Source organism: Peromyscus californicus, unplaced genomic scaffold, assembly GCF_007827085.1.
Source record: "Peromyscus californicus insignis strain IS unplaced genomic scaffold, ASM782708v3 Scaffold_5__1_contigs__length_169319896, whole genome shotgun sequence".
Lineage (NCBI taxonomy): Eukaryota > Metazoa > Chordata > Mammalia > Rodentia > Cricetidae > Peromyscus > Peromyscus californicus.
In genome coordinates, this window is record NW_026294573.1 from 44219612 (window position 1) to 44244494 (window position 24883).

Here is a 24883-nt window from a genome sequence, read left to right on the forward strand (position 1 = left end):
CCTGAACTACTTGTCTCAAAAAGAAAAAGAAAAGAAGCTGAATATGAAATTCTAGGTTAATAAACTCCTTCCAGGATAATTTTTTTGTTCTAGGACTTTTTATGGCCTTTTCAAATCTTGTTTGTATAAACAAAAATGAATTATGTGAATTCTGTGTAGATACATGGTTTCCAGTTCTCTACTGAATTATAATTTCACTGAGGAATCTTAATTACTTTAGTGCATCTGACAGCTCTATCGGGAAACCCTCTCCATCTATATGAATTGCCTGTTGCTTTTGCTGGTTCTCAATCAAGTTGCTGTCTTCCTGGGCCTGGTTACTTTGAACTGGTGCTTGTGGGAATCAGGCCCAGGGTGTTCTCCTCCAGAAGATCATAACCAGTTCTGCCAGGCCTTAAAGGTACTGTAGAGATCATTTTAATTCAACTTAACTACAGGTCTTGTTATCCTTTGGAAAAAGGACAAGTTCCTGTTTGAAGGCCCTGAACCCCAAATTTTGTCTCCTCTCCTGAGAGTCTCTAAGACCCATCTCTACCCTCCACCTTGCTCTCATCAGTAAAGACAGGCTTTTCCGAAGCCATGCTAGCACTGCGTGACCTTGCCTCCAGCATAACCGGACACCTGATCCACCTGGACCAATTTCTTTCCATCAGGAATTCCGCTGGCATTCAGAAACAGCTGGTCAGTTTCCATTACAAGTAAACTCAGGAGCTAGAGGGCAGCTGAAGGCGGAGTGGAAAGCCACTCAGTAGTGAGAAAGCTACAGCAGAGAACCACACAGAGATACTGACAATGTTGGAGTTCTTCAAGGGGCCTAGATACAATCTATACTTTGGCTCACTGACACTTTCTGTGCCTTGAGGACCAATTTTCCTATCTAGTCTATGCTAATTTGGGGGTGAGTGGAAATTGTAACTATGAGTGATGACACTGTGAGGAAGGAACCAGTGGATTCAGGAGCTAGAGACAAAAGAATAAATCAAGAGTCAACATGGTTTCAAAAAGCCATCAAGGTCAAGATTGGTGACTGAGGAGCCATCTCCCAATTATTTCTCTGTCAGTGATAGCCCATAGGATTTCCAAAACCACTCTACCAGCAGGATCACTTATGAGGAAAACTCAACGGTATCCAGTAAAAGCTGTGGGTGCAGGCCAGAGGGAACATGAGCACCCAATGGCAAACAGCAGCCACACAGCTCTTTGAAAGGGAGCGGAGTGGGCTAGCACCAGGACACCCAAGGACACGCCACGGTTAAAGATGAAAAGCTGCAGGAACACGAGGCTGACAAAGAATCCAATTGAAGCTTCCCTGCACTTCAGGATTGCAGATAAGTTTCCTGAGGTGGTGACTGAAATCAGGGTAGGAGTAGAGCTTACAGGCAACTCTGTGCTCAGCTTGATTAATACCAACTAGGCCCAAAAGGAGAACGACCAAACATTCAGTGTGTGTATGGGGGGAGGGGGGGTGAGGTGAAGGCTCCCACCGAAATACATGGAAATATGTGGGAAGGTTAAAGAAGCTCATTCTAAAGAGCTGGGGCTGGGAAGTTTGGGGGCTGGGGAGATGGTTCAGCAGCTTGCTGCTCTTTCAGAGGACCTGAGTCCGGTTCCCAGCACCTTAGTTCACAGCTCCAGGGGGTTCAGTGTTCTCTTCTGTCCTCCACAGAGTTTGTAAAAAGTGAGAGTCAGATAGAGGGAACAAGCATCAGGTCCTAAAGGTGGAACAGTCTCACCACTGCTGTGACGGCACATTGTCGCTGGCACAGTAGACACTGCAACCTCAGCTTACTTGAAAATGATGGGCAGAAGCCAGGCATGAAACACACCTGTGTAGAACCTGGCACTCAGGAGGCTGAAGCAGGAGGATTACCATGGGTTTGAGGATGGCCCTGACCACACAGAAGGCTATCTTCTAACTAGTTAATTAGGCTAAAACAGTCATAAAAATTAGAATGGTAGTGAACAACTTGCTAAGAATAGTTGGATTGGTAACTGATGAATGTATTAAGTGATTTGATTTAAAAGATGACTGAGGGTTAGGAGAGCAAGAGACATCCTCTTACTCAGCTTCCTAGAGGTGAAGTTCAAACTAATTAAGTAAAGCTGACAGACAGAACTGTTAGCCTAGGGAATCCGATCTGTTAGAAATACTATTTTGGCAAGAAAAGAAACCTCTGTTAAGAGACGGCTTTCAGCACCTGCACTCTGTTTAGTTTTGGAAGAAAGAGCCAAGACTAAAAAAAAAAAAGAGAGAGAGAGAGAGACTTTCAGAATTCAGGCTCTTTGAAATTACTACTACACACAGATCACCCAGCAGACCAGCTGGTTAAGGGCAAGAGCTGGTTACTCATAAAGTTAAACCCTGGGCAGGTTCTATAAGCAACAACGCTGTGGCTCACCTGCAATGGTTAAGGAAACACACAAAGACTCACAGAGTTCAGTGAACAGTCTCAGTTAGGAATTGTCACTTTATTCTTCTACCAATTCAGTTTCAATGATATACAAAAGGATATAAACAGATTATCATAAATAGTAATAGGAAGACACACACACTCATGAAGAAATCCGGCACAGGAACCCTGTATGACTTCTCCATGTCTACTCACCAGTATAAGGTTTATTCTGGAAGTTTCCCACTACTCTGCAAAAGCAGCTTTGTGGCTTTGGAGGTCCCATTAGAGTCACAGACATTGGCGCTGATACAATCCTGTTTTGTACTCACAGCCACAGAAAGGCTTTCAAAGACTCATTTTCAGGCCGTCACATCAGGAGGCTTGTCGGCAGGACGTAACTTCACCAAAGGAAATGTTTCTCTCCTCTTGGCCTCCCTCAGGTCCTCCTTTGTGCAGGAAGAAGGGTGCCTTTTAAGAACACCCTTGCCACCTTCCAAATACAGAACAGATCTGAAGAATGGGCAATGTCCTGCTCCCACCAGGCAGACATGGTGTGGTCTCTATCTCATACACAGCACATCCAGAAATAGTCATACTGCTATCAGATACACTTTCACCCAGAGGACACGGGCATGGCAAGAACCTAAACCGGACCAGACATTTCATAGAAATAAGTCGAAGTTGAAAGGAATCGCCCTCTTCCGTGAGTTACACGCCACAGTTCTTTATGGAAACAGAAGATTAAGGCCTGCCTCCTGAAATGCTTCAGTCAGAGGCAGCCAGGGAATATAAAAAGCTTATGGCTTCAATTCACAGAACACAACGGTCCTCCGTTATCTAGCCATGCTTCTCTGGTTATTGTAAGAAACTAACACACTGGAAACCCAACGTTCACACTGAAGAAAGGATCAAGCCAACTTCATACACAAGGTAGAGGGGACGGACACTTAAAAGACCCAAAACTTGACAATGGGGAATTGTCCCATAAAGGCACTTTTAAGCCCAGCAGGATTCATTTATAATTTGTCGTGTGCTGGTTGAAGTGGTGATAGGTTGTGGAGCTGAAATACACTACCATAAAGACTTAATATGTCAACGAAGCCAACAAAGGCTAGGCGTACACACCACATTTAACATTCATATACAATACTGTGCTGACTTTAAAGGAATCTTTTGGGGACACTAGAGGGAAAAGATAACAGGAAAGGATTTATGAAGGAGGGTTTGGTCCAAAGCTAGTCTAATGAATATGTACCAGCAGGACCTCCAATGTTTCATCTCCAAAGAAATGATCTAATAAGTCATAAAATGACCACATGTACATTTGGGACACGCTCCTGAGTACAGTGAACCCTCGGACATCCTGGCTTCGCTCACTACTTGATGACCGTGTGTTTCTGGCTCTAAAGATTGTCCCATTATATTTTAATTAGCCAGTTAACACGGCTGAGGCTGCTCCCTGTTTGAAGACAGACTAGACTCACAACATAATTTGATCTGCTAAAGACAAACAGTAGGGGAATGGGAAGCTTCCAAGGTCTTCTTACAAAACCTTTTCCCTCATTTGAAAACCTCTGCCAATCGCTTAATGCTGTTTCAAAAAAGAAAGCAAAACTGGCCGGGAAATGCCCATATTCTCATCGTTTACCAGCATAATACAAAACGAATCCATAGATGTTGCTCAATTATTTCTCAAAACCCAAATGTGAATGTTTAATCGTGTAACTTAAGAACTCAGTTTTTCCACATTCCTTTACATAGAGTTAGCATCTGTAAATTGAGACTCTTTTTGGACAATCATGCAAATTTAATTTGTCCCTGGAAACAAAAACACAACCTAACAGATTAACAAAATATGTCCTGTAGACAATATTTTTACTGTGAATTTTTCTCCACTGTTACCATTTTTATCCTTTAGTAAACAAACTAATCTTAAGTTTATGTATTTTGAGTTTACAAAGAGCTCAACTCTTAAAGCGATTAGGAAAGACTGTATCAAGTCACCCTACTTTAACTTCTGAGCTGGCTCCACTTTTCAAAAGTAAATTCTAAAAAAAATTGTGAGTAATTATTATCAAGTTATCTGAGCGAGAGACAGTTCGGCTGCCATAGATGCTCCTGTAAAACTGAATAAAGATTTTATTATACCACACACACAAAAAGCATTTGGTACAGAAAAGGCAGTTTTCGGTTATTCTGCTGAGAATTTCTTTCCATGATTTCTCCCATTAAAGTATAGTTTTCAAAGCAAGCACCACGACAAAGGAAGCATCTAATTAGTCCATTTTCTTCTGATCCAAGAATGCTGAACATTTACTGTCCCATCTGTAGTTGTATCAGCAGGGTAATGAACACAGTTTATATTACTTAACTATTCTTTGAACTCCAAGAACTGTTGAAGTCTTTTCTGATGTTCTGCAGATGCTTGCACAGCACTAAATGAAACATAAATGCAAAGCATAAGCTTTATTTTACATTAAGCATATTAAGTGAACCACAGAGCGCAAAGTCAATATTTTTCAAAACAATTAAAAATGAATAGAAATCTTCACTTATTTAGTACTTCTGAAAAAGCTGGATGAAAACCTTTTTCAATCTAATGAAGGCAAGGGCTTGCATTGGGCAATGGCATATTTCTACCTTCTGAAAGACCAGAGCAAATGCAGACTGACAAGTGCAGGCATCGCTCTAACCTGCTCGACTATGGAACCTGCTGTGCAGAGTTCCAGGCCCTGCAGTAGATTTTCTGGATTTTATTATTTTATTCAAACCAGATTCAAACATTATCTTTGAATTGTGGAGTATTTGAATTGCCTTTAATATAAAATCCTTTAAACTAAAATGTTTGGTTAAAACACAATAGATTCCATTAATCGTTTTCAAAGGTAACAGCTTGGTGGCTTGGATTTACTTCCCCTTTGAACATACACTATGTTATGGATGGGGACTCAGTTCTCCCTCCACTCCCCATCACAAAAGCACATTATCTTGGCAGAAGGCAGACAAAAACACCCTACAACTAGTACACAACTTCTGTGTAAACTTTTGAACAAAAATGGAATATAACAAAAATGTTGGTTTTTCTAGCTCTTTTTTTTTTTTGAGACAGGGCTTCCCTGTGTAGTAGCCCTGGCTGTCCTGAAACTCACACTGTAGACCAGGCTGGCCTCAAACTCAGAGATCCACCTGCCTCTGTCTCATGAGTACTGCGATTAAAGGTGTGCTACACCTCACCCAGCGGTTTTCTAGTTCTTAATTAACAGAATCATCACTGAACGATAAAATTCCAGACAGCTGAAGATCACCCTTTTCAGTGCCGTAGTTTTGTTTTAATGCCTTTGCTACAGATTATCCTGCAATGTCTCTTGATCATCTCTGCTGACCCCACAAAGAAACCTCACATGGAGTCACTTCACTGTGAAAGATGACACCTAGGAAGGTGCCCATGAGGTGGCTGCCACAAACCACCATCTTGCCACATAACTCTCCCTCCACTTGGAGGTAGAGGATTGCTCTAAGCTCTGCCACTCAAGTACATTTTGATGTTATAATCTGGAGGCAAATCAAATTTACCTAATTATGAGCCAATGGAGCTGGCTATGGTGGCTCACATCTGTTACCCTGCATTCAGGAGGCAGAGGCAGGTGGATCCCTTGAGTCCAAGGCTGGCCTGGCCTACATGGCAAGCTCCAGGACAGCCTGGGCTACATAGAGACCCTATATGAAAAAACCAGGGCTGGGCAGTGGCACACACCTTTAATCCCAGCACTTGGGCAGAACCAAGCGGATCTCTGTGAGTTCGAGGACAGCCTGGGCTACAGAGTGAGTTCCAGGAAAAGCTACACAGAGAAACCCTGTCTCGAAAAACCAAAAAAAGAAAAAAACAAAAACAAAAACAAAAAAACCCAGAGTTTACCTCATCTGTACCTGGTTCTCAGAATGGAGCTCTGGGTAAACAATTAGGTACTACACAGGCTTAATACATATTGTATGCTGGGTTTACATAGATGAACGATTACATTTTTTTCACTATCAACACCAAACAAAGCAAAGTAGGGGCCTAAATACCACCTACAGGTTCAGAGCTCAGGGACCACATGGCTCACTGGTTAAGAGAACCAGAGTTAGCAAGATCTGGTCTGAATGCTGGCTCGGTAACTAACTACCTGGCTGAGCTGCTTCAGTAACTTCTCACAAGCTCAGACAGCAACCCTGTAACCAGACATAAGCCACATGCTCGAGCAACTCCAGAGCTAAGACTCCAACCACTGCACCACTGTCCTAAGACTCCAACCACTGCACCACTGTCCTAAGACTCCTCCCACTGCACCACTGTCCAAGACTCCTCCCACTGCACCACTGTCCAAGACTCCTCCCACTGCACCACTGTCCTAAGACTCCTCCCACTGCACCACTGTCCTAAGACTCCTCCCACTGCACCACTGTCCTAAGACTCCTCCCACTGCACCACTGTCCTAAGACTCCGCCCACTGCACCACTGTCCTAAGACTCCTCCCACTGCACCACTGTCCAAGACTCCTCCCACTGCACCACTGTCCAAGACTCCTCCCACTGCACCACTGTCCAAGACTCCTCCCACTGCACCACTGTCCAAGACTCCTCCCACTGCACCACTGTCCAAGACTCCTCCCACTGCACCACTGTCCTAAGACTCCTCCCACTGCACCACTGTCCTAAGACTCCTCCCACTGCACCACTGTCCAAGACTCCTCCCACTGCACCACTGTCCTAAGACTCCTCCCACTGCACCACTGTCCTAAGACTCCAAACACTGCACCACTCTGTCCAAGACTCCTCCCACTGCACCACTGTCCAAGACTCCTCCCACTGCACCACTGTCCAAGACTCCTCCCACTGCACCACTGTCCTAAGACTCCAAACACTGCACCACTGTCCAAGACTCCTCCCACTGCACCACTGTCCTAAGACTCCTCCCACTGCACCACTGTCCAAGACTCCTCCCACTGCACCACTGTCCTAAGACTCCAACCACTGCACCACTGTCCAAGACTCCTCCCACTGCACCACTGTCCTAAGACTCCAAACACTGCACCACTGTCCAAGACTCCTCCCACTGCACCACTGTCCTAAGACTCCAAACACTGCACCACTGTCCAAGACTCCTCCCACTGCACCACTGTCCTAAGACTCCTCCCACTGCACCACTGTCCAAGACTCCTCCCACTGCACCACTGTCCAAGACTCCAACCACTGCACCACTGTCCAAGACTCCTCCCACGGCACCACTGTCCTAAGACTCCTCCCACTGCACCACTGTCCTAAGACTCCCAACACTGCACCACTGTCCAAGACTCCTCCCACTGCACCACTCTGTCCTAAGACTCCTCCCACTGCACCACTGTCCAAGACTCCTCCCACTGCACCACTGTCCAAGACTCCTCCCACTGCACCACTGTCCAAGACTCCTCCCACTGCACCACTCTGTCCTAAGACTCCTCCCACTGCACCACTGTCCTAAGACTCCTCCCACTGCACCACTCTGTCCTAAGACTCCTCCCACTGCACCACTGTCCTAAGACTCCTCCCACTGCACCACTGTCCAAGACTCCTCCCACTGCACCACTGTCCAAGACTCCTCCCACTGCACCACTGTCCTAAGACTCCTCCCACTGCACCACTGTCCTAAGACTCCTCTCACTGCACCACTGTCCTAAGACTCCAAACACTGCACCACTCTGTCCAAGACTCCTCCCACTGCACCACTGTCCAAGACTCCTCCCACTGCACCACTGTCCAAGACTCCTCCCACTGCACCACTGTCCAAGACTCCTCCCACTGCACCACTGTCCTAAGACTCCAAACACTGCACCACTGTCCAAGACTCCTCCCACTGCACCACTGTCCTAAGACTCCTCCCACTGCACCACTGTCCTAAGACTCCTCCCACTGCACCACTGTCCAAGACTCCTCCCACTGCACCACTGTCCTAAGACTCCAAACACTGCACCACTGTCCAAGACTCCTCCCACTGCACCACTGTCCTAAGACTCCTCCCACTGCACCACTGTCCAAGACTCCTCCCACTGCACCACTGTCCTAAGACTCCAACCACTGCACCACTGTCCAAGACTCCTCCCACTGCACCACTGTCCTAAGACTCCTCCCACTGCACCACTGTCCTAAGACTCCTCCCACTGCACCACTGTCCTAAGACTCCTCCCACTGCACCACTGTCCAAGACTCCTCCCACTGCACCACTCTGTCCTAAGACTCCTCCCACTGCACCACTGTCCTAAGACTCCTCCCACTGCACCACTGTCCAAGACTCCTCCCACTGCACCACTGTCCTAAGACTCCTCCCACTGCACCACTGTCCAAGACTCCTCCCACTGCACCACTGTCCAAGACTCCTCCCACTGCACCACTGTCCTAAGACTCCCCCCACTGCACCACTCTGTCCTAAGACTCCTCCCACTGCACCACTGTCCAAGACTCCTCCCACTGCACCACTGTCCTAAGACTCCAAACACTGCACCACTGTCCTAAGACTCCTCCCACTGCACCACTGTCCTAAGACTCCTCCCACTGCACCACTGTCCAAGACTCCTCCCACTGCACCACTGTCCTAAGACTCCAAACACTGCACCACTCTGTCCAAGACTCCTCCCACTGCACCACTGTCCAAGACTCCTCCCACTGCACCACTCTGTCCTAAGACTCCTCCCACTGCACCACTCTGTCCTAAGACTCCTCCCACTGCACCACTGTCCTAAGACTCCTCCCACTGCACCACTCTGTCCTAAGACTCCTCCCACTGCACCACTCTGTCCAAGACTCCTCCCACTGCACCACTCTGTCCAAGACTCCTCCCACTGCACCACTCTGTCCAAGACTCCTCCCACTGCACCACTGTCCTAAGACTCCTCCCACTGCACCACTGTCCTAAGACTCCTCCCACTGCACCACTGTCCTAAGACTCCTCCCACTGCACCACTCTGTCCCAATTGCTCAGCAGTGCCAGTGCCATGAGGTATGGCTTTCCTCAGAGGAAGGGGAAAGTCAGAACTTCATTCTCCTAACTTTCAATCAGCCATCTACCTGCCTTTCTTAGCTAATAAATCCTTATCTCATCCCCATGCTCTCTGCTTTTGCTGTCAGTAGATACACACACCTACTCATCTTCTACATCATCAGTGAGTGAGCACACCCTACATGCCAGCTCGCACCCTACCGTGAGTGCATTCTGAGCACACCCTTAGGCCAGCTCACACCCTACCGTGAGTGCATTCTGAGCACACCCTTAGGCCAGCTCGCACCCTACCGTGAGTGCATTCTGAGCACACCCTATAGGCCAGCTTGCACCCTACCGTGAGTGCATTCTGAGCACACCCTTAGGCCAGCTCGCACCCTACCGTGAGTGCATTCTGAGCACACCCTTAGGCCAGCTTGCACCCTACCGTGAGTGCATTCTGAGCACACCCTTAGGCCAGCTTGCACCCTACCGTGAGTGCATTCTGAGCACACCCTTAGGCCAGCTCGCACCCTACCATGAGTGCATTCTGAGCATACCCTATAGGCCAGCTTGCACCCTACCATGAGTGCATTCTGAGCACACCCTTAGGCCAGCTTGCACCCTACCGTGAGTGCATTCTGAGCACACCCTATAGGCCAGCTCGCATCATGCGGCAGACTAGTGCTGTAAATGGAGAGAAGACACTTTTTTTTTTGTTTTTTTGAGACAGGATTTCCCTGTGTAATCCTGACTGTCTTGGAACTAACTCTGTAAGACCAGGCTGGCCTTGAACTCAGAGATCCACCGGCCTCTGCTTCTTGAGAGCTAGGATTAAAGGCGTGCGCCACCACCACCTGGCCTGAGAGGACAGAATTTTTAAGGACAAACATGACCTCATTTCAGGTTCACCTTCCAGCATGCATGTGCTATCAGACAAGATTTAACCATTCTGTGCCTCCACTGACACACCTGTGTAATTAGGATAACCCCTGCCCTACATAAAACTGTTGAGAAAAAGAAAGGAAAAGTTACAATCCATGGCCATCACATTGAACAGCACAGGTCTGGAAGTTAATACATAATTTTTGTTTGCTTTTAAACAATCAGATAAATGTCTCGATGATACAGGATCATTTACAGTTCTTTTATATTCTCACAAGAACCAAATCTGCCGTTGCTCCTGCCCTGTGCTGCACAAGGAACAGAAAACAAAGGCAGGCAGTATACAGTATTCTGTTACTGACTGCACACGGAAACACGGAACGAGCTCTCATGCCTTCTAGAACTCATTTCTAATTACAATAAACATAGCTTCGTTAGGAAACCAGTGTCCTTCATCCTGTCCAGCCAGAGCATTTCATGAGAGCAAAGCAGTAAACATCAATGAAACTAAATATAAACAGGCCTGGCATTTGTGGTTTCTCTCTGGTTCAGTTTCTGAAGGTGTTGTGATCTGCCGGTGTTTTTCCAGCATGATTCACAAAGCACCACAGCCTCATTTACGGAATATTCTGCTCACCCAAGTACCCAAGTCTTAAAGTTTCCTGACCAAAATGTAAAAAGAGAATTATTTTTAATATGCTTTTCTGGAAAGGCACTCAGGATTTTTTTCTCCTTTAAGGATCTTTTGAAAATTTAAATAAATCACACACACACACACACACACACACACACACACACACTTATGAATGCCTATATATATATATATATATATATACTGCTACTTTTACAACTTTCTGTCATTTGAAAGAAATCCCCAAAGATAGTCATAAACAAAAATTGTAAATACAAATACCAAGTCCATATGTAAGCTCTACTTACAGAGAACCATCAGGGACCTATAAGAAAACTTGCAATCCGCAAGCCTTCTCGTACCCAGCCCTCAGAGAACTCCTGACATAGACCATCAGACCATCAGTGTGGATCAGATGGGCAAACTTACTTCAGATGTTCACCAAACGTGGTGGCTATGCGGTAGATAGCGGTTTTCAGTGAGGCCCTGAAGGCAAATCTTAATGTTTTGTAGGATGAGTCCACAAGGCTTCCTGAAATCCGGGATGGTTTACTAGAAGCATGAGGCAGCTTGAAGTACTTGTCAACGGCCTAGACCAGGAAGAAAAACACACGAGTTCAGATGATTGTGAAAGTCAGGATAGGCGAGGCCTGAGATGTCTCAGTGGGTAAGGGCACTTGCTGCAAAGCTGGGTGACCTAGGTTCACTGGAGTCGAATCCCCAGACCCCACAGGAGAGAAACGACACCTACAAGCTTCCTCTGACGCCTTCACGCGAAATAAGTGTTAAAAGAAAAAATTAAATATAAATTTTAAAAAGTCAAGTCAGTCTAACAAGTGAAATTTTTATTATAGATAATGTACACATCTACAAAATCATGTGTGTTCTTTAGTGAATCAGTCACAACACTTTGAAAACACCTGTCCAGGACATCTCAAGTTTCCAGGACCCAGCGAAGCCCCAAGATCCCATACTCTGTTTATCACTGGTGACAGGGGACAGTTTTTATCCTGATCTTAGCAAAAAGGACCAGAACTTTAACCTTTATTAAAGAAAGTCACTTTTCTCTTTCTTTTTAATTCTAAAGTAGTTTTTACAGTTCTAGAGGATGGGTGTAGCATGAATCTTAGAAGGTCTTATTAATAAAATCAAACCTGGAGCCAGGTATTGGGGTGAATGCTGGAAGATCAGAGAAGCAGAACTAGCCACAACTACCTCGCCTCACCAGTTCCTCAGCTGATCCTGTTTCCTCGGGCTGGAAGCTTCTGAGTCCTCATCCAGAATGAATCTCAGCTGAACTGTGCTGCTGGAAAGCCTGAATGCTTAACCAGCCAAATGCTTCTATCTAGTCTCCACGCCTTATATATCTTTCTGTTTTTGCCATCACTCCCTGGGATTAAAGGCTCACTTCTTGGGATTAAAGGCATGTGTCACCATGCCTGGCTGTTTCCAATGTGGCTTTGAACTCACAGAGATCCACAGGGATTTCTGCCTCTGGAATGTTAGGATTAAAGGCGTGTGCGACCACTGCCTATCCTCTATGTTTAATATTGTGGCTGTTCTGTTCTGTGACCCCAGATAAGTTTATTAGGGTGCACAATATTTTGGGGAACACAATACCACCACAGATGGGTGCCAGTGAGCAGTAGTAGGTGGGACAAGAGACAGCACACACAGTGAAACAGAGTTTATTTACAGTTGATACAGTTCAAAACCATGAAAGCTTAAAGTCTTTGGAGGGCCAAGAGCAAATAATATAATTCTTAAATATTGATTTATTTATTTATTTTCCAGAGCTGAGGACCGAACCCAGGGCCTCTACCACTGAGCTAAATCCCCAACCTTTACTTTTATTTTTTTGTGCATTGGTGTTTTGCCTACATGTATGTCTGTGTGAGGGTGTTAGATCCTGGAGTTAGTTGTTGACTACATTTGGGTGCTGGGAACTGAATGCGGTCCCCTGGAAGAGCAGTCAGTGCTCTTGACCACTGAGCCATCTCCAGCCCCAAACACTACAATTTTAAAATATCACAGCTATTACAGGAAGGGAAGAGAGAAACAAGGATGGAGCATGTTAGCCTACTGTGGCAAGAGTGATCAGAGAGGAGAGCTATGTCACATGCACTGTCTTCACAGCCACAGACAATCACAGGAGTGAAATCACCCCAGCCATCGTGGTCTGAATTTCAAGAGCCCTGTATGTCATCTTGTTGTTCTTTCTTATTTCAGTACCCTAGTTTTGCTCAAGGATATAATATCCCTATTTCTGTGGATTCTGATGATAGTTCTTTTGTTTTTTATACTTTCTTCCCTTGCTTCTTTTGGTCTCTATCAGCCATATTAGAGCCTTTCCTCAGAAAGCTGGTGATGCTTGGCTCCTGACTGCAAGTGGAACTTCCCAAGGAGCTGACTAAAGCTTCCCGGAGCTGACAGGCTTCCTGGAAGGTGATCAGCATGGACACTGAGGTGAACTCCACACTCAGTCATTTGAAGTCTTTGTCCCTAGGTCACCCAGAGAACAGTCGTCTACTATCCTGTGTGACGGGCTGGGCCCCGGTGTTCAGTGGAACTCACCTTGTGCATCCCCACACTGCCAGGCCTCTCCCAGTGCAGGCCCATGTTCTAGTCTCTAGAGGATGAACCTCAGGCTGGGGTGGGGAAGGAGCAATTAGCAGCAGAGAACCTAGGGTCCTAACCGGTTTCTGAAACTCCTTTTTTGGTGCCTGACCTTGGGGGCAAAGGTACCAAGAGCCCTTCCCATTGCCAACTCAGGACCCGCCTCTGGGATCTGCCAAACCTATCGACATCTGCTCACCAGCTTCACAGACTGGGCTGCTATTGACTCTGCCCTGCTTATGGATTTCTGTGTTTTAACAATTCTCTTACCATACACTAGAATTTTGGAAAAGGAACAAAATTTGATGCATATGTTGAGGATGCCATGTTAACTTCAAGTCCAATCATTTGTTCTTTCACAATGATCACTTATTAGAGCTATTTCCAAGACTGGGCATAGTTGAAATACTTTTAGGCAGCATGGGAGGTAGTGTTCAGAGAAACACTTGAGTAATATTAAAGAACACTGAGTCATAATGGGGAGGTTATTGTCATTGTAATTTCCTCACACATTTGATCTCATGCTGTTATACCCAGAAAACAGACATCATCCTTTACTACCTGGATCCACTGAACTTGTGACTTTTATAGTCTAGTTACATCACCTCCTGGATTCCATCCTAACACCACACACATGCATGCGTGCACGCACACACACGCACAGTAGCCTTGAATACATTGACAGAAGACAGATAATGTAAAATAAATATGCAAATATAAGTCAGAATATAAAAGTAGCAAACTCAATTTTTATCCAGTATTTTGCAGGTTTAGTCTAAAAGCAAAAACAATCCAGGGTCTTACTATGCAATCCTGGCTGACCTGGAACTTGCTGTGTAGACCAAGTTGGTCTCTTGTTTGCTGGTATTAAAGGCTTGGGCTAACACACCTGGCTCATTTTTCAGGATGAAAAAGAATATGTAACTGAAATGGAAAATACCCTCTCTATGCAATTAGCTGCCCAACAGCTGCCCTGCAAACCTAAAACCCATCTTGTCTGTAAATACTGATTTAAAATGAAGATATATGCTGAGTATGTCCAAACTCATCAATAGTTCTGGCTGCTGTGTTTGTATAATCAAAATACAATCATTTTTTTTAAATTTCAGAATCTTGCTGAAGAGACCATAGACATTTCCTTTGCAATACAATTACGAACAATTTCCCTGTTAGGTTTATAAATACAAATCCACGAGACCCATACAAAAACTGCATTAACTTCACCGCCATCCTTTTTCTTACTTGAACATCTCCATTACTTGCTGGATTCTTGTAAATGACGTTAAGTTTGGTACACAAAATCATGTATGATCAAGGGAAAGTGCCATGCATCTGTCTTTGCAGAATACACGATGGCCTTATAAAATATTTGAAGACCAGAAAAATATTATGGGATGTTCTCCTTTTGAGTGACTCACTAGTGAAAATACAATATATATTCCCCTTTCTTCTTAAAAATATATGATTCTAGGGCTCACAAGATAGTTGAACAGGTAAAAGAACTTACAACCAAGCCTGATGAATGAGCGCTATTCTCAGGACCCACATGGTGAAAGTGGCATAGGCACCTCATACACATACACAAAAAAAAATGTAGATTATACATACATACACACACATATATAATATATTTCTAGAACCAGGAATAGGGACACAAGTTTATAACTGTGAGGACAGGTGGACTCCTGGGGCTCAGTGACCATTCATGCCAACGAAGAACCTGTCTCAAAAAAAAGTATATGGCATTTGAGGATATCCTCTGGCCTCTACAGTGCATACATCTCTCTCTCTCTGTCTCTGTCTCTGTCTCTCTCTCTCTCTCCACACGCACACGCACACACACACACGCACACACAACACTGTTCTGTCTGAACTTATTTTCATGTATGGGAATTACACGTACACCATGCTGCATTTGTGCAGTCAGAGGACAGCGTCAGGTGTCAGACCACAGCTTCCACCTTAAGACAGTTGTCACTGCAAATGCCACACTAGATGGCCAATGGACTTCCAGGGATTTTTCTGTCCCTGCCTCCCATCTTTCCATAAGCAGACTGAGATGTACACTGAGGACGGCTGGAGAGAGAGACGGCTCAGCAGTTACGAGCACTAGCTGCTCTTCCAGGACCAATGTTCAATTCCCAGCAGCTCGCAACCTCTAGTTCCAGAGGAGCTAGCACCTTCTTTTGGCTTCTGCAGGCACTAAGCATGCAAATGGTGTACATACATACATGCAGGCAAAACACCCATACACATAGAATAATTTTTAATAATAAAAAAAATGATGTGCACTACCGTGCTCAGCTTTACATGGGTTCTCGGGATTTGAACCAGGTCCGTTAGCTTACACAGCAAGTGCTTTACCCACTGAACCATCTGACCAGAGCTATGTGTTATTTCAGAGAGAGGGTCTTTCTATGTTTCTGAAGGTAGTCTGTAGCTAATGTGTAGTACCGGCTGGCCTCAAGCCAGATTTCTCCCACCTCAGCTGCCCAAGTGGTAAGATTACAGGCATGTGGCACCATGACAAGATTTCCAGTTCTTGTAAGATCAGCGCCATCACAATCATTTCAGAGCCATGCTGACAAAGTCAACAACCACTAGTCAGAGCTGCTGAGAACTTGAAATGTGGCAGCACTGAACTGAGATGAGCTACACAATGAGAAACACATGAGATTTCCAAAAACAGTGTAAAGAAAAGAACACAAAAGACCTGTCGGACAGTTGTGGCACACATCTGTAATCTCAGCATTCAGGAGGCAGAGGCACACAGATCTCTGTGAACTCAAGGCCAATCTGGTCTACAAAGAGAGTTCCAGGACAGCTAGAGCTGTTACACAGAGAAACCCAGCTTTGGAGGAAAAAAAAAATCCACAAAATACCTCACTAACAATTTTATACTGATCATGATAAAATGACTGAGCTAACTAAAATAAAATTAAAACACTAATTATTGACAACTGCATTCTGTTAATGTAACTACCAGCAAATGTCACTTTACAGAGACGAGCTACTGCTGCCTGCCTCTGCACTCTGCTGGTTTGTCTACGTAACTGCTATAATAGAGCGGCATTATTCTCTGCCATTGTCAACGGAAGATTTTGGGGAGAGGACTGGGGTTGGTTCTCACACCAGCACAGCAGCTCACACCCACCTGTTACCCCCGCTCTAGGCTAGGCGCCCCAACGCCCTCTTCCGGCCTACACAAGGCACACACAGTGCTCATACATACATGCAGGCAAACTTTAAAAATCTGTTTGTCTGTTTGTTTGTGAGAGAGGGACTCTTGATGCCGGCTATGTGGACCCCGCCTGCCGCAGCCTCCCACATCATGGGACTAAACGCATGTACAACACACTCAGCTAAAGAACTTTCTAAAATGTGAACTTACCAACTTCACTCAATGGAACCTTTACGAAGAAATAACTACAAAGATGTGTGTCCAAACTTCTTATTTAGTGTTTCTTGAAACCACACTATATTAACATTTTTATATTTTATTAGTCTTTTACCAAAAATGGGGAAAAATGATTATTAATAATGAAATAATTCAGGACTGGGGAGATGGCTCAGTGGTTAAAAGCATTATCTGCTTGCTCTTCCAGAGGACCTGGGTTCAGTTCCCAGAATCTATATGACAGCTCACAACTGTCTGTAATTCCAACTCTAGAGGACCCATCAACACCCTCACACAGACATACATACAGGGAAAACACCAATGCACATAAATTAAAAAATAATTTAAAAAAACAATGAAATAATTCTCAGGATGACAACAAATTGTTCAAACACTAGAAATGTCAAATCACTATGCTCTCATAATACACCTGCCCTTGGATTTTAAAAGGACCCAATATATCTAATGGGAACTGCAAGAAAACAATTTTATTGAACTTTTTGTAAGTATTGTGCTGTAGAATAATCCTTCTGTACACTGTGAAAATATGTTGCTCTCATTGTTAATAAAAAGCTGATTAGCCGATAGCTAGGCAAAATTTTCAGGGAAGAAAGAATGCTAGGGAGAAGGGCAGAGTCAGAGGAGTTCCCAGCAAAACAGGAAGGAAGCAGGACATGCAGGAAAGGTAAAAGCCATGGGCAGCACATAGATTAACAGAAATGAATTAATTAATTTAAGTTGTAAGAGCTAGTTGGTAATAAGCCTGAGCTAATGGCCGAGGATTTGTAATTAATAGTAAGTCTCTGAGTGGTTATTTGGGAAGCTGCTGGCAAACAGAGCTGGTTGCAGTCCCGTCAAAAAACTCCGCCTACATAATTGTTCTTTGAAAGGAATAAAATCCAGAAAGTCCACTCTCCTGTGTGTGTATGCATGTGGAGACCTGAGGCCAACATCAGCTGTCTTTCCCTCGGTTGCTCTCCACCTTGTTTTTTGAGGGAAGTCTCTCACTTCCACTTGGCTAGGCTGGCCGGTGCTTCAGGAGTCTGGCTATGGGCACCCTTCTCCCACCAAAGATGAGATAACCGCCAAATGCTGCCATGCTGGGCTTTTCCCCCTGGGTACTAGGGAGCCAAATTCAGGACCTAAAGCTTATACAGCAGGCACTTCCTCCAGTCCGAAAACATCAATCCTTCCAGTCAGAACTGCTCAAAGAAGAAATGCAGAATGGATCTGCGTCAGGGCTCCATGAGGAGCCCACCATCCTCTTAGACTCTATAGTAACCTCCTATCACTAACCTCCACGTGAAAAAGAGGCCACAGGTTCGGGGACTTCAGCAAACAGTAACAGCTACAGAGATGTTAATGAAATGAAAACCACCGACTTTTCTTACTTTAACTGCCTTATCCCCAAATCTGAAATCCAAAACAAAGAAAAGAAAAAGACACCTGAAAACTAAAAACTGTTTTACAGCTGCTCTGGCAACAGAACTGACCTAAACTTACCTCATCTGGCAGAAAAGCCTGACCTGAGCTGACCCAGGTTATTTACAGTCCTCACCTCCTCACCACACCCATTACACGTGCTCAGCTACTTCATGGGAGAGAAATATTCATTTTCCTTCTTAGGGGATCTACCTCAGATACTGTCAGGAATGTAACACAGTATGTTTAGTCTAAAATGGTACACATAAAAGAATTTTTAGAGGCTGAAAAGATGGCGCAGGTTCAATTCCCAGAATCAACACAGCAGCTCACAACTGTCTGGATCTCCAGCTCCAGGGGATTTGACACCCTCATACAGACATACATGCAGGCAAAACACCAAAGCACGTAAAATAAAAATAAAAAATCATTAAGAAAAAGAACTCAAACCGGGCGGTGGTGGTGCACGCCTTTAATCCCAGCACTCAAGAGGCTGAATCAGGCGGATATCTGTGAGTTTGAGACCAGCCTGGTCTACAAAGATCAAGGACAGGCACCAAAACTACACAGAGAAACCCTGTCTGGGAAAACCGGAAAAAAAAAAAAACAAAAAAACTTAACCTGAATTCTAAAATAGATGATATGGTTTGCAATACCATAGTATCTTAAACCTGTACTCTACCTACAAGAAGCCAAACTAGATTTTTCCTTTTAACAATAGTTATGTTTTCTTTTAAATAATTAAGTTAAAAGGAATGACTTAAAATACTAAACAGATAAACGTTCAAGTGACTGAGTAGCACTAGTACAGTGAAAGTACATGGTGAGGAACGACTAAGGTGAAGTGCATGAAGGAGCTTCGGAACAGGTTCCGCACCGGCCACTGAGGTTTACAACGACCAATGCACTACCCGCAGTAGGAGAACTAAACTCGCAGCTGTGACGCACACAAGCATCGCTTCTCTTATGAACTCGCTGTATGTGGTCCTTGCTCTCCACTCAGATTACGTAAGGAGGGTCTCACAGAACTATCGAGTATCAATAATAAGCAGGGACTCCCAGCACAGCACAGAGAGACAAAATACCCTGGGAGTGCTGCTTACACTTTGGGCCTAAGCAAGCCTACAGAGAGGCTGCCATTATGAAAGTAACTGCCCACTTATATTTCCACGCAGTTGTACATGAGCAAAAGCCAAACTAAATACAATCAGAAGTGTCTTTAGACACTGCTAAATGTCTCCAAGAGGACAAAATGGCCTGTGGCTGACAAGCACTCTTAGTACTGAAGACTTGGCTAGAATAAGTGACTACAATTACTGTGTGCCAGCAACTGAGTAAGTGCTTCAAAAGCGTCATGTCAAATAACATCTGCTAAAGCAGCCACACATGACAAGCTCCGCTCACATTAATAGCACCCACTACTTACCATACTCTCCGCTCCGCAATAAACCATTCTAGACCCTTTAGAGTTATTTCTGATAATCCTCACAATTCTGAAAGGTGCAGAATTATGAATATCCCAATCTAAAATTTTGAGTCCAAAATGTTTTGAAATCTGAAGTGCTCCAAAATGGATTTGGGGATATTTCAGATTTGAGACCCTCAACCACTAAAGTCTATCCAAATATTCTCAAATCTGAAAAACCTCAAAATCTCAAATACTCTGTGCATGTTTGCCAGAAGTCAACCTTAGGTGGCATTCCTCAGCCACTGTCTACTTTGTTTGATGAAAGGGACCTCTCACTGGGAGCTGGGGCTCAATAATTAGAATGAGCCTACAGGTTGACCAGTGAGCTCCAGGGATAACCATCTCTGGGACTATAAACCACCACTGGCTTTCCTGTGGTTGCTGGGGATCAAGTTTACGTCTTCAGGCTTGTGTGAGAATCATTTCACTGGCTGAGCTATTTCCCTAACCCCAGAATCTGAAGCCCTTTCAGTACTAAGCATCTCAGAAGTGACAAGTGACATGCATTTCCATTTATGAATAAGACACTGATCTCAGAAAGCAGAACTAATTATTCATCTGGCCACTCAGAAAGCAGGGAAGCCTGGATACAAATGTGGAGCTGTCCTGTGCTGTGTCTCCTAGACTGCTTCCTTATAGCACGACCAAAAGTTCTTGGGAATTTAGGGGAAAATGATTCTTTAATCTGAAAGCTCTTTTTTCATATAGAGTTCTGTCCTACAACACAGGAGTGAACAAACATTTACTTAAGAGAGGTCAAGTGACTTGACAGGGGTGATCCATTTCACCCTCCACGCCTCCTGAGGCAGGAACTACTCAAATCACCCAGATATGTACACTGAGATACACTGGTCCTATAATGTATCCTTTTGTACATTTCATAATTTCTAACATGGATTTGTAGCTTCTAATTAATGGAATCTTGTTTTTGTTTGGTTTGGTTTTTCTGAGACAGGGTTTCTCTTTGTAGCCCTGGCTGTCCTGGAACTCACTCGGTTGACTAGGCTGGCCTTGAACTCAGAGATCCCCCTGCCTCTGCCTCCCAAGTGCTGGGATAAGTGGTGTGTGCCATCACCACTATCCAGCTAATTAATGGAATCTTGAAATGCAAAGAAATGTAGCAAACAACTTTTTTTTCAATAAAACCCAACTATGTTTGACTCCAGATCTGACACTCTGGCAATTGTCTTAAGAAAGGAAGCGAAGAAATGTACACCCTTGCCAAGCCCTCAAGAAAGAATCTGATATGTGGACTGCTTAGGACCAGGGGTCCAAAAGCCTGGTTGCCAATTCTGACTCAACCACTTATTGAGTATGATCATGATTGAATAAATCATAGCAATATGTAGTCTTTCAAGAGAAATTTGGTCGTGCAAAACAAGCCCTGTTTTAACCTCCCAAGCTGTTACAAACATTTTTATAAAGCATTTCTTTTGGAGTATTACACATAAGTTAGGTCAAATCGCATAAAATTCTAGAGAAATGAGATATACACCCTGATTGTAGGGTACTGGTGAAAACTCTCTGGGCCTTTATGAAGGCCAATTTCCATTGTCAACTTGATCGGATTAAGAATCACCTAGGCGACACACCTGTCTGTGTGTGTGTGGTGGTGGGGATTTCCAGAGGTTTAACTGAGGGAGGATGACCTGCCTTCACTGTGGACTAAATAAAGAGGACAAGACGACTGACAATGACCACTGGCATTCTCTTTGGCTCTCTGGTTGGTGCCACGGACAAAGCTGCTCCACCCTCAAGCCTCCGGTGCCATGACGGACTGTGTGCCTCAGAACTCGGGCAAGGCGGTCCTCCCGTAAGCTGTGGTTTACCTGACAGTCACAAGGAGGACAAAATTAACTACCACACCCTCAAACTGCAAGCCCCGGCCTGCAAGGAGAGTTCTTCTTCACCTTTACTTCCTTCCGACTTCTTTATCTTGAAGGAAGCTACTGGCCACTTCAGATCCTTTCTACCCCTCATTTCCAAAACTATCTTAGTTTAGGGCCAGCGAGACGGCTCGTTGGGTTAAGGTATTTGCTATCAAGCTTGCTGACTTGAATTTGATCCCTGGGACCCACTGACCTGCATTATACAGGCACATATGCACGCACACACAAACACAAAGGTAAGACCTCACAATCTTAGTTCAGACTCGTCTGTTATGGTCTGTCATCAACTGGTCTGTCATCAACTGGTCTGTCATCACCATGCACTTCTTGTTTTTTGTTGGTTGGTTGGTTGGTTGGTTGGGGTTTTTTTGTTTTTTTTTTTTTTTTTTTTTTCCCGAGACAAGAGTTTCTCTGTGTGGCTTTGGCTGACCTGGAACTCGCTCTGTAGCCCAGGCTGGCCTTGAAACTCACAGTCCACCTGCTTATGTCTCCAGAGTGCTGGGATTAAAAATGTGCACCACCATGCCTGGCCTCAAAATAGTTTAATGGTATATTTTACATTATATAAGCCACTGTAACTTAAAATTTTTGTAATTTAAAAACATTCATCTTGGCCCACGTTTTACTTCTAAGGATCTCCTTTAAAGATGACAAGGACTAATCCCAGCACTCGGGAGGCAGAGCCAGGCGGATCTCTGTGAGCTCGAGGCCAGCCTGGGCTACCAAGTGAGTTCCAGGAAAGGCGCAAAGCTACACAGAGAAACCCTGTCTCGAAAAAAACCAAAAAAAAAAAAAAAAAAAAAAGATGACAAGGACTGAATTTCAATAAGATGCCAGCTATTCCCTACCCACTGATGACAAATCAACTACCATGAACTCAGTAATACTCTCAAGTGAATTTCTATTTACACTACCCAAAACAGCATACAAAAACCCCTGGGACACATCCGGATAGCTGTTAGGATACATGTTACCTAATTCAGATGGCAGGGATGTGTGTGAACTTGGGAGTCATTTGAAGTAACTGTGACCGAGAAGGATAGTGTGGCCACCAGCAGGAACCACCTCTGGGTACCCATCTCTCCACTCCTTGCCCTCTGGATAGCTTCAAGGGTGAGAGCCTCCCCATCCTTTTCATTTGGCCTTTACTGATTCACAGCTAAATGACTGATGCTATTGACACTAAGAAGTGTAAAAAACAAAACAAAACAGAATATAGCCACACCATCATCCCTTAGCTATTACACAACTTGCCTTCAATTACTGAGACACTTAGAAGTTACTCTCTTCACTATGAGGAACTATCCTTTCAAGATCATAGAACATAGAGCCAAAGACATAAAATGGCACTAATATGATTCACACAACATCTCTGCCTCCTCCAAGTAAAGGAGCAGTCATTACAATTAGCCCACTGCATCAGAACTGCCACTCAGTTCAAGCCCCTGAAGAGATGGCTTCGCTCACTTATGCAGTAAACAAGCAAACAACAGGCATTCAGCAAGTATTTGAATAAGCACCTGTCACTTGTCAGGTATCACATGCTAGAAATAAGAAAAGGAGACATTGATCCCTGCCTTTATTCTGACTGACTGAGGGTTGACATGGGAATTACAAAGCGGATCCAGAAGAAAGAAGAAAAGTGTTCTAGACAGAAAAGAACCGAGTCATGTAAGAAAGCAGTCACACTTGAAGGAAAACGGTACAATCTCCAGTCGCTCTAAAGCAGATGGCTCAAGGGAAGAGCAGCAGTGTTAGTCAGAACGAGAGGCATCGCAGGTAAGACGCTGAAGGCATAGTTCTGGGCAGGAATGCCAAAGGCCTGAAGAAAGCGGAGTCAGGAACGATGGATAGAACAGTGGACAGTTAGCAGACGGAGGAAGTTTTTGGGTGGGAGGAGGGATTGAAAACCAAAGATAAAGGACTTCAAGGATCCAGTGCTAAAGCAGCTGGAGCATCAGACTCGAAGGCCTAACCTGGAGAGAGAAAGCAGCCAAGGAGGAAGCTGGAAGGCAACGTGAGGGCAAGAATCAGAGAAACGGGGCTGTAAAGCAGGAGGACTGCGCTTGGAGCAAGGGCTCTCATCTCGGCTTCACTAGATAAGCTACCCGCCACCTTCCCAAAGCTCTACATCAACTTCCCGTTGACTGTGGTTATGAACAGGGACATCAAATCACAGTAACTTGCAGTTTCCGTATCAAAGAAGTCATCACTGTCTTCACATCCCATTACTGCTGTTCACTTACCTTAAAATTCCATTCATCTTATTACTGCATCAAAACGCTAACTCACGGCCAGGCCTCCTACTTAATGAAACAATCAGAAAGCACACAGCGCTACAGCACGAACTCCTTCCTACCTTGATTAAGTGCAATTCAATGTCGTTCATTTCCTTTCTAACCCTAAGGGCTTTAAGAGCATTACTGGACTGGTCAGTCAGATGGCTCAGCAGGCAGTAGTGTTTGGGGGCAGGCCTGAGAATATCTGTGAGTCCAACAAAAAGGCTGTCTGTGATAGATGAGACTCACAAAGGAAGGGATCTGAATTCTCAGAGTGAAGTGTCAGCTCCCTGGTCCTGTTCTGCCCCTCTGACTCAAAACTGTGTAGCACAGACCTCTCTTTGTCTCTTTCTGTTCTGCCCTTCAAAAGTATTTTCCATCTCAACCCCTTTGTTTTCAAGGAAAGGACTGACTTTTTGACAAATCTGGAATTTTTATCCTTCCACCCAAAGGTATGGGTAACTGAAATCCATATAAATCGACTCATCTCCTTCTAGTAAACTCTGAAGAAGTAGAATTCCAACCGTGGAGGAGGTGTGAACAGAGAGTGCAGCACAGAATAAAGACTGAGATGGTGAGATCTGTGCAGTCAGTGAGGCCACGCAGCTCACTTGCAGCAGCACCATTTACTCAATTTCAATGGGTTCCAGTTGGCCTTTCTAAGGAAATTCAACAAAAACATTAAGATACATTGCATAGTTAACGTTAAGTAAGTACTGTGCCAAGAATCTTGTTCCTATTACACATATACACAAGTTGAACATAACATACTATAGATCATGAGCCAAAAAGTTTCAAGGATAGAATCATTCTCTCAAGAATCCTAAGTGGGAGAAAACCGAATCCCAGGACACGATGGCAGACAAGGTCAAGGATGAAGGGTGTGAATCTGCTGCTCTTCTTGAGGCATCT

At 44.6% G+C, this 24883-nt stretch overlaps 1 protein-coding gene across 1 annotated transcript in view; it reads right to left on the minus strand.

Moving 5' to 3' along the window:
* Positions 1-2450: 2450 nt before the first annotated feature.
* The window catches only part of Ndc1 (NDC1 transmembrane nucleoporin), a 55264-nt gene continuing 32831 nt past the window's right edge, over positions 2451-24883 (minus strand). The window contains 2 exon segments of the mRNA XM_052717165.1: positions 2451-4828; positions 11330-11490. Of these exon segments, the coding sequence (XP_052573125.1) occupies positions 4765-4828; positions 11330-11490 (225 nt within the window). The 3' untranslated portion in view covers positions 2451-4764.